Source organism: Ovis aries, chromosome 1 (genome assembly GCF_016772045.2).
Source record: "Ovis aries strain OAR_USU_Benz2616 breed Rambouillet chromosome 1, ARS-UI_Ramb_v3.0, whole genome shotgun sequence".
NCBI lineage: Eukaryota > Metazoa > Chordata > Mammalia > Artiodactyla > Bovidae > Ovis > Ovis aries.
This window is the reverse complement of record NC_056054.1, coordinates 278,229,980-278,239,915: the sequence shown is the minus strand read 5'-3', so window position 1 is coordinate 278,239,915 and position 9,936 is coordinate 278,229,980. Positions and strand designations below refer to the sequence as shown.

Here is a 9,936-nt window from a genome sequence, read left to right as displayed (position 1 = left end):
GCCAGATAAGCATGGCTGCCCACATTTGGACAGAACCCACAACTGCAGCTACAGTGTCAGCTTTGCTAATGCTCCGCAGTGTGGGCCCCACTGATGAGAACACTACCTGCAGTCCGCCTGGGTCTCAAGGACCCTTGCCTGCTGGGATTTATGAAGCATCTCTACGAGCACTGACCATTCCTGTCGCCTCAGGGATGGCCCTCCCTTGGCAGGAATCCAGCCTGGCCTGAGCCATGGCTTGGGTTACACAAAAGCCAAACAGGCTCTGTTGGGAAATGGAACTGCCTAGGTGTGTCCTGGACCTTCTACCCTTTGTTGTAACATTCCACAACGGCACTGATCATCTTTAGAATCCCAGATGCTGGGCTGGACGCTGGATCTGGGAGCCAGGAGCACCAAGGTTTGGGAAGCAAAGCCTCACCGTGGGCCACTTCTCTAGCAACGGCTCCAGGAGAGGCAGGGTGAACGGTAACAAAAGGCTGCATTTCCAGTCAAATATATTTACGAACAAAGCCCCGTGAGGACAAAGAGTAGGCTAATGTTACAAACTTTATTATAATCAACATGTTGTTTTAGACCGAGTGATCATTTCTCCCTTTAGCATACTTCCGCAAGGGCTTTTTGTAATTAGATCTAAGTGAATAAGGGGCTGAAAGACGTAAGCTGGAATGAGGAACCTTTAACTTATACTGGTCAGTCTTTACTGTGTTAAGACAATCTAAATTTGGGAACACATGTAAGAATTAAAGATTTTAAAATTAAAAAAAAAAAAAAAAGAAAATCCATGCCGAAAAAAAAATAAAATAAAATAAAACATATCTTTAGGGAGTCTCAAAAGAAGTCGTCTCCTATCTTACTGAGTGCTGCAGCCTACCAATCTGACCCTGAACTGATTAGGATTGTAAGAAGCTAAAAATCATGAATCAAGAAAGATGTGTAATGGAAAAAGCCACTGAAGACCTTATCAAATTAAAAGCAGATGATAAATTTATTGTACACTCTCCCACTAAACAAGTTTACTCTACTTGGGAAGTCATCAAAAGCGCAAATATAAGTTCACTGTGTGATTTATTTAAGGTACTAATGGAGAGGTCACAATTCAATTTACACTTGGAGTTTCTTTCAAGGGAAAAAAATTCTAATCTCAGAAGTGTAAACAAAAGATCTAATACACAGACTACTTTCTGACTGAAAAAAAAACAAAAAACAAAAAACAAACCTTATCAGCGAGTATCAGCGAGCCTGAATAAAAGGGACAAATTAAATAAGCCATCTGGTGGAGTTTTAACAGCGTAGGAAAGAAAGGGTTAAAGTTCAGCCTGACTGGAAGGGCGCATCATCTCTTAATTTCCTGTTATTAACTTTTCAGATGTGGTTTTGGGTGTGATTTGTTCCATTTATTAAAAAAAGAAAAAAGTATATACTGTCGCATAATCCCTCTTAACTATGCTAGTATTTTCCCAATAACCTGCAAGCCTGAGTTTCTCAGGAAAATATTTCACACAGCAAACCAGGCAAGGTTTTACTAAACGAAGCCACAATTAAACTCCTTATCTAGGAAGAGGACGACCGCGCTGGCCGCTCTTAGTGGGTTTTCTTTAGCCTCTCAATCAGCTGTTAACTGGTTAATTTATGACTTCAATATCAGAGGAAATTTATCAGGGATCCAGGCTGTAGACATCCCAGGCGGTAATCACTGCTGTGTGCAGGGCCGCCATAGGATGCTCGGCACGTGAACGGTGCGGGGCAGCAGCCTGTGGGTGCCCTTCCCAGAGAGCCTGCCCCTTCAGACCACCAGCAGGCAGGGTGGCGTCAGTCACCCAGGCGTGTCCAGCTCTCTCTGACCCCACAACTGCAGTCCACCAGGCTCCTCTGTCCATGGGATTCTCCAGGCAAGACTGGAGTAGGTTGTCATTCCCTTCTCCAGAGGATCTTCCTTACCCAGGGGTCGAACCTGGGTCTCCTGCACCGCAGGCAGACTCTTTACCAGGTGAGCTACCAGGGAAGCCCCACGCCAGGAGAAGGCAAGGGTCTATAAAAATATTTTAATTGTTGTTACAAAAAAGGGAGGCTTCCTTATTCCCACTAAACTTCATCACCTATAGTCAACGACTGCACGAGAGCGCTCATTGTTACTGACGGTTCTCAGAGGAAAGGTGAGAGCGTCCCGCAGGGTCAAACGCCGCCAAGGCGACAGAGACCGGAGGCGCTGACTTGGCTTTCCTTCCTGTCCTCCGTGCCTCAAAGCTGTGAAATGTTCTCTGTTAAAAGTATCCGCATTAAAGCAATTTGTCAATCTGCATGTACAATGTACTTATCAGTGTTATACCTGTGAGTCATCAATGATTTAAAAAGAACTTGAAAAATAAAAACAGTGCTCTGTTTAGGGCAAAGGAGAGATGAGTGAATGATCAGTGAGAAAAATCTCATTAAGACTTTATGTTGCACTGAAAAACATTACTGAGCTTATCCCTCTTTTATATAAAAGCTATAATACAACCTAATACAAAAATGTATTTATCCAAAATTTTCAGTGAAATCTTCAGAAAATCTACCCGCTTGAACTATTAGCTCCAAGTTCAGGCCTTCAACTCACCTAGAAGACACTTAACTAAACTGAAAGCACTGTAACCTAATGAGTAATAATTTTTCAAATTTAACAATATGCCTAACAAAGTAATGTTTCATGGGTATGATTAGTTAAAAAAGAAAAAAAAACAAGAATTTTTTTTTTTTTTTACAAAAAGACTGTCAAACCAAATATGCCCCCAGTATAACTTGTTTTAACTATATTTACTGTGTGCAAAAAAGCTAATCTTACCTATTGCCATGAATATTTCATTTACATTCATTGATGTTTTAGCTGATGTCTCCATAAATAATAAACTGTTATCATCCGCATAGGACTGTGCCTCCTGTTTGCGTAACAAAAAATGAGATAAATGAGACACTTTTACACAATTACTATACCTCCCTTATTTTTGTTATTTAAAACAGAGGCTTCCTTAGTACTATTCCAACTTGATCCCCTGTAACCAACAACTGTATAATAAGCAATTACTTACAGCTATAACAAAGGTAAGGGTACTGCAGTTATAATTTCCTTTTCCTGCCTTAACGTCTCGCACCATCCCAGCCTGCTTCTTCTGGTCTCCCATGAAACCTGCTCTCAGATGACGGGTCTGAGGGAGGCGGTGGTGTCGTCACTAAGCGGCATCTGACTCTCTGTGGCCCTCCGGACTGTAGCCCCGCCAGGCTCCTCCATCCATGGGACTTTCCAGGCAAAAACACTGGAGTGGGGCGCCATTTCCTTCTCTGGGAGAAGGGGGAGGCCATTCTGTTCTAAGTACCATGAAGCTCTCTCTGATCTCTATGGCGGTTGAATTTTACTGGTGCTCTTTCTATGCAATGATGATGAAGGGAAACCGAACTCTGGACCCTGGCCTGCACCGCGGGATGCCGCCGTGTGTCCCTCGGGCCCTGGACGGCTTCCGCACCCCGCGCTGAGGGTCGCGCGTCATCTTCGAGGTTTTATTGCTACTTTACTGTGTCTTGCTTTACAGTCTGGTTGTATTATTGTTCTTGAGCCTCACAGCTGTTGTGAAGAACCATCAGTCATCTTCCCAATGTGAAAAAGAAAACAAAGCGACGCTCCTTTGAAATGCTCTGTGACAGGCCCGCTTTTGACTCTAATGCGCCTGCTCTGCCTCTGTGCTGAGGAGGTACCGATCTCAGAAAGAGGAGCAGAGACACCATCCCTCCCGGGGCTGTTGCAGAACTGAAGGAAACCACACGTGCGCACGCTCAGCTCACTACCTAACTCAGCAAGACCCAGTGCTGCTCCCGTGTGAACCACTCCAGCACCGGAGGAGGGGCCCATCCCGTCACTGACCCTACACCTAGCGACCACAAGCAAACTCCTCTGCTAGAGAAGCTGAAGAGCGAGAGGATGGGAGGTTCTAAAAACGTCTAACTAGAGACAGCTGCTTCATTTAAAATGACTTTTGCAGCAAGAACATTCTTACTCAGCTGTTTTAAAAGTTAGGAAGGATGCTGAAGTGTACGCGAGGGTTGGAGGGGTTAGGGTAGGAGGCAATCACTTTTTCCTTTATATACTCCCATACTGTTTGTGAACAAATAACTTCTTTCGTAACTGTTTAGGTCAACAAAAATCTTTGAATTAGCTTGTATATTACAATTAAATTAAGATATCTTAAAATTCTTTATTGTGAGTTTCTTTACACATATGTGAGATTCTCAGATGGATATACATTTTTTTTCTTAAAAAAGTTTTTATACTGGAATACAGTTGATGACAAACGCGGTGTCAGTCTCAGGCAGACAGCAAAGTGACTCAGTCCATGCACACACGCACCTGTTCTCTTTCAGACTCTTTTCCCATTCAAGCCGTTACACTGAGCAGTGTTTGCCACACAGTAGGTCCTTGTTGCTTATCCATTTTTAGACACAGCAGTGTGTACCTGTCCATCCCAAACTCACTGTCCCTCCCCCTACTGCCCCGTAGCCATTAGGTTCATTCTTTAAGTCAGTCTGTGAGTCTGAGATCTTATTATCATGAGATTTAATTACATAGTATACCACATCTAATTATAAAGCATACCACATACCATTTGTCTAAAAATTTTTTATCACTTGTATAGTTTTAAAATTCAAGTGTGGACACAGAAGAAAAACATGCACCCACAAGTTAGGTTCAGCATACCTGGAAGTCGACAGCTCTTTTATTTGCCAGGTCGGCCTTGTTTCCTGATAAAGCTATTACAATGTTAGGACTGGCTTGCCTCTGAAGCTCTTTAACCCAGTTTTTGGCTCTGGCAAAGGACTCCTGGGAACAAAGAAACAGCTATTTGGCACAGGCTCAAAGAATAAGGAGAGTCTTTGTGAGATGAGGCTTTAAAGACTGTCCAATGTGACTCTTGGAAAGAAATTCTTAGGACTATTGTATTATTTGAGACACTTTCATGTTTTTAAAAATCAGCGTTTCTATTTCATAAAAGCTATTTCTATTTCTGCTTTGGCAGAAATGTCATACTTGGCTAACAAAGATTTAAAAAAATCTCTTCTGTAACCGAAATTCTGAATACTAGAAACGGATATTCAAGCAAGTTTCAGTGTAGAATGCATCTCTACTTACCTCGTTCGTGATATCGTACACGACTATGGCGGCCTGGGCGCCTCTGTAATACATGGGCGCCAGGCTGTGGTACCGTTCTTGGCCAGCCGTGTCCCATATTTCAAACTTTACCGTCGTGTCATCAAGACACACTGTTTGAGTTAGAAAAGCAGCTGAAAGAAGAAAATGTCTGCAGTGAGTTTATCATTTTTCTCCTAATATTTTAAATTCATAGAAAACACCTGGAAACCTTATTTACTGCATACTCACAGTTAACAGTGACTTTAAATACCTACAAGATCTATGCTTCAAAGCTAGATTAATAAATGCTTGCATATAAAACCTTTGTAATAAAATCACAGATTCAAAGTGCCTCTTACATTCTTAAAAAGTATATCATCAAATAACTTTAATACAGCTTGTAAGCTGTTTTTACAAACTGTGAATTTAAAAGCTTTAAATTGTAAAATGCTTTAAGAAACACACATGTTGATATTGTTGACCAGTGGGGGTGGTGGACGAGCAGGCCTGTGACTCCCGTCCACACTGACAGCAGCAGTTCAGGGCCAGCTCGTCACCACCAAACCAGTGTATTTCCTGTATTATTCCTTCCAAGCATTATGAGACTTTAATTTCTGTAATCGTTATTACCTCAACCTAGACTTTTATTAACAGAGATTCAGAATCAACTCCTGGCTTTCATCCTTTGCTCTATGGATTTTTTGATTTGTACTTTTTCATCTGTTCTTTTCTCAGATTTTAATAAGAAAGTAACATTTTACAATGATATTTCTGCTCTTAAAAAGATGGCTGACATATCTCACAAATAATTACTGTATCACGGATTTTCTCACTTGTTTTCTGAGAATAATATGAAGTAAAATGTCTTTTATAAACAAGATTCTCCTGGCTCTAGAAATAAGCATCAGGAAAGACCACATGTATATTTATGAAGAATAAGAAACTGATTTGTCAGAGGTAAGTTATAAACAACTGAACTGTACCTTAAGGTATGGCTAACCCTAACCCTAACCTTTCAGGAGTAGTTAGCGGCACGAGAGGTCAACAAGACCGACACCCAGCCGCTTCCCAGCGTGGGGGCCACACAGCAGCACCCCCAGGCCCCTCCTTCCTAACCTCGGTCACCACGCCCTGCATCGTCCACACCAGTCGGTGTGCTTCTCCCTTCTTCCTTTAGCTCAAGGTGTGTTCCAGTCCTTCTCTGAAACTGGCACAGACTTAAGTTGTAAAGTTTCCAAATACTCTGTCCTCCCATGTAAGAGAATTATTATTCACTCCTGTAAATTGTAGCAGTTTATCTGGTGATGTCAATCTTAAGGGATTTACTAGTTAATATCACTATGCTGGGTAAGTCAAGTTTAGTTTGCTTTACATCGCTTATATGGAACGCAACATACATTTTTCATGCCATTTTTATTAGGTCAACTGACTGCTGTGATGGCTTTAGTATCAACAACTATAATCTCACTTTTGTAACCATCGTAATAGAAATGTCTATTTTCAGCTAAGTTCTATTAATAGTTCTGTGAATTCTCACAAGTGGCTAGTCATATTTAAAATATACACCAATGAAAACTTCTTTTACCGTACAAAATCAGCAATAATATTAAAAAAAATTCCGTATCTGGTATGTAGAATAAAGGATACCAAAAAAAGTACTATGCCACTTTTTCACAGAGATGAAAAGTTCTCATGCAGAATCAGTATTTTTAAAACACTTAAAAAAATTAAGTACTCCTTTTTAAATGAGAGGGGAAAAAGGTAAGGAATGGATCACAAAACACAATCCCTTTCTCAAGTACAGTTTGATGCAACTTGAAAGAACTGGGTTATGATTTGCATTCAGACTTTTGTTTTCTCTGCTCCATACCCACAAAGCGCAGCGACAGCAAACAGACTCATCCACACTTCCGTAATCAACGCTAGGCTCAGGTAAAGAATTATCAATTATGCTGCCTTAAAGGAAATATAATCTGATTCTCCAACCAGTTAAAGATACCACAAAAGGCTACCGATCTTTTTTTATAAATGCATGTACAAAATGACAAAACACAGGAAAAAGAAATTTCAGCCAATACATTAAAAGAGTAACAACCCCATGACCAAGTAGTTTCTTTCAGAAATACAAAGCTATTACACCAGCAGGCTAAAAAAGAAAAATCATATATTATTTAAATAAACTATAAAAGGGCATGAGTCAGTATTCCTAATATATACACAGAATTCTTCTGTAAAACAGATCAAGTGTCAATTTCACCCTTAAGCCAGAAACCAGCAGTTTACACAAAACTCTTAGGCAATCTCTCTGAATCTAGAAGCCAGATATGAAAGTCAAGATCACAATCACATAATATCACTTCAGATATTCTTAAACATGGTAATATTTAATATTAATTAATAATGTTTATTAATCATGATTAAATCTCTTAATAAATAAGTAACAAATTATTAGAAAGAGACATTATTTGAACGAAGAAAGAAGACTGAAATGAAAATCCAAAGACACCAGCTAAAACAAAGCAGACAGTAAGTTCTTTCAACTGGCTGGAAAAGATCCAGGTAACTGCCTTAAATACACAAGCAGCGACCAGGTTTTCAGTGGAATGTGGGAGAAGACTCGGTCCCTATCAAATTAGCAAATGACAAGGACAGTCAGCTCGCTCCTCGACTCTCTGGGAAGCCTTCCTCATCACACCCTTCCACCAGCAGGTCCCGTCTTTGCACTCGCAGAGCTCCCTGTGAGAGGAAATGTTTCACACTTTCTATAATTACTGGTGCACAGCATCTTTTTTTCTCCTAGACTGAGAGTTCCTAAGTCGCTTCAGTCGTGTCCGACTCTGTGCGACCCCACAGATGGCAGCCCACCAGGCTCCCCTGTCTCTGGGATTCTCCAGGCAAGAACACTGGAGTGGGTTGCCATTTCCTTCTCCAGAAACAATCTATTCTTGTCCATATCCAGTATCTAATATAAATCTCAGCTCATATAAGTATTCAAAAAGCTTGCTGAAGTTCGTAACAGATATGTACAATTATTCTGGACTATTTTGATTAATTAGTTTCCAAATAGGAAAAAACAGGTATTTCAAAAGGCCTCTCTCAAGTTATTATGTAACTAACACAACCTCAAACTACCAACAAGAGCTTTCTAACTTAGTAACACCACATTGTTAACACTGTATGTTAGAGCGTGATTCGGGGGGAGGAGAGAAAGGCCAGTATCAGAGGCCAGTGGGCCGATGTGAGCACAGCCGCAAGTGAGAGCCACCTAACAGTGCTGCCGTGCCACGAGAGCGGAGACGCGGGGCTAACACAGCCCAGGGTTACAAACGTCATGCTGCACGGCCGTCAGGATGGCCCCGAATCCTCAAGTTTCCAAGGACTAATGAAGGACTTAACTTCTCCCATGAGTCAGTCAAGTATAGATGATATCTTCAAATCCTCAGTGCTTCGAAAAGGACATTACTAGTCATTGATAAAGTTGTAAACATAAATTCTAGCATTCAAAACATCAACTACTACATCAATACTGTAGCAGCATTAACCGACCACCAACTCACCTGAATCTGCAAAACCACGTTAATTTATCCAAAACGTCTATTTTCTCACTAAGAACCATCACTTTCTTAGGCCCCTTCAATTTCCTCTTCACTTCCATCACCAGCAATAGCTGTTGGTTTTCTTTTCAGGCCCATATGTCACAAAGAAACAGCTTTTATCACTTCGAGAGTTACTGTGTTCGCAGACGACAGGTAGAGAAAAACAAAGCTGCGTTGAGATACGGGTGCCGGCCTGTCTAACAGGCGCCCCCTGAGCTGACGCCATCAGTTCCTATGGCAAGCTTGGCAGCGGCTGACCCTGCAGTCTCCGCCACACCGCAGGTTCCTGAGTGGCAGAGCCTGGGGTCAGCTGAGAGCAGCTGAAACAGTGACGGGAAACCTGCAAAACCCCACAGCGTGTAATGTGTAAGACCCCGATAAACAGTGAGCAAGGAGGGGACACTGCGATACACTAGGTGAGGGAAGACCGTCCCCATCAGCAACGTTAACCAAAGGTTAACAACGAATAAGAATTCAAACAAGTAAAATGAGTCCACACGAACTAAACAGAAGGCAAAAGAGAAAAAGCACAGGACCAGTTATCACCCCAATCCTCAACTTACTATTTTACCAAATTGATAGGAAAGAATTACTTTATTAGAACTGACCCCCAAATCCTTAGATCAGTTTTGATTATATAAAAATTAAGGTCTTTAGGTTTGTAATTAAAACGTGTCACACATTCAAAACACAGGGACAAACACATCTAGAAAAACGTCTACAGCGGATGCTATGAGCTTGATTTTTAATATATAGAAACCTCATGTAAATCTTAAGAAAACATACATCAAAGATAAATATGTAACAAAATTCACAAAAGCCATATAACACAGAAAGAAATCAAGACCACTAGTAATCAACAAAATCATTCTCAGAGCAAAAACAGTTAAATTCTATCCCTTAACTAAGCAAGACTGAAAAATGAAACTGAAGCAGAGCACAGCCAAACTCACGCTCTGGTGGAGACACTGTGTGACTGTCCTGGAAACACTTCTGCCAGCACGTGGCAGAGCCACAAACACGCTCTTATTTGTTACTGTAGCATCTCGAGGAATCTCTAAAGATGGTATGGGAGCAAGGAGGGTAGGGAAACACACCTTTTAAGTTTGAAGTAGTTTTGTATTTAACAGTGAGAAATAACCTAATGTAATAAGATGGCTAGCAAACACGTGCAAAGATGCTCAA

The 9,936-nt window shown here is 41.1% G+C and overlaps 1 protein-coding gene across 4 annotated transcripts in view; it reads right to left on the bottom strand.

The window, feature by feature from the left end:
- Positions 1-9,936, bottom strand: part of RAB5A (RAB5A, member RAS oncogene family) — a 33,300-nt gene that overhangs the window by 2,103 nt on the left and 21,261 nt on the right. For 3 of the 4 annotated variants that reach the window (XM_042238096.1, XM_015091600.4, NM_001161881.1), the window contains 3 exon segments: positions 5,156-5,307; positions 4,724-4,846; positions 2,822-2,915 (listed from right to left, as the gene is read on the bottom strand). In XM_042238096.1, the coding sequence (XP_042094030.1) occupies positions 2,822-2,915; positions 4,724-4,846; positions 5,156-5,307 (369 nt within the window). 4 annotated transcript variants of the gene reach the window in all.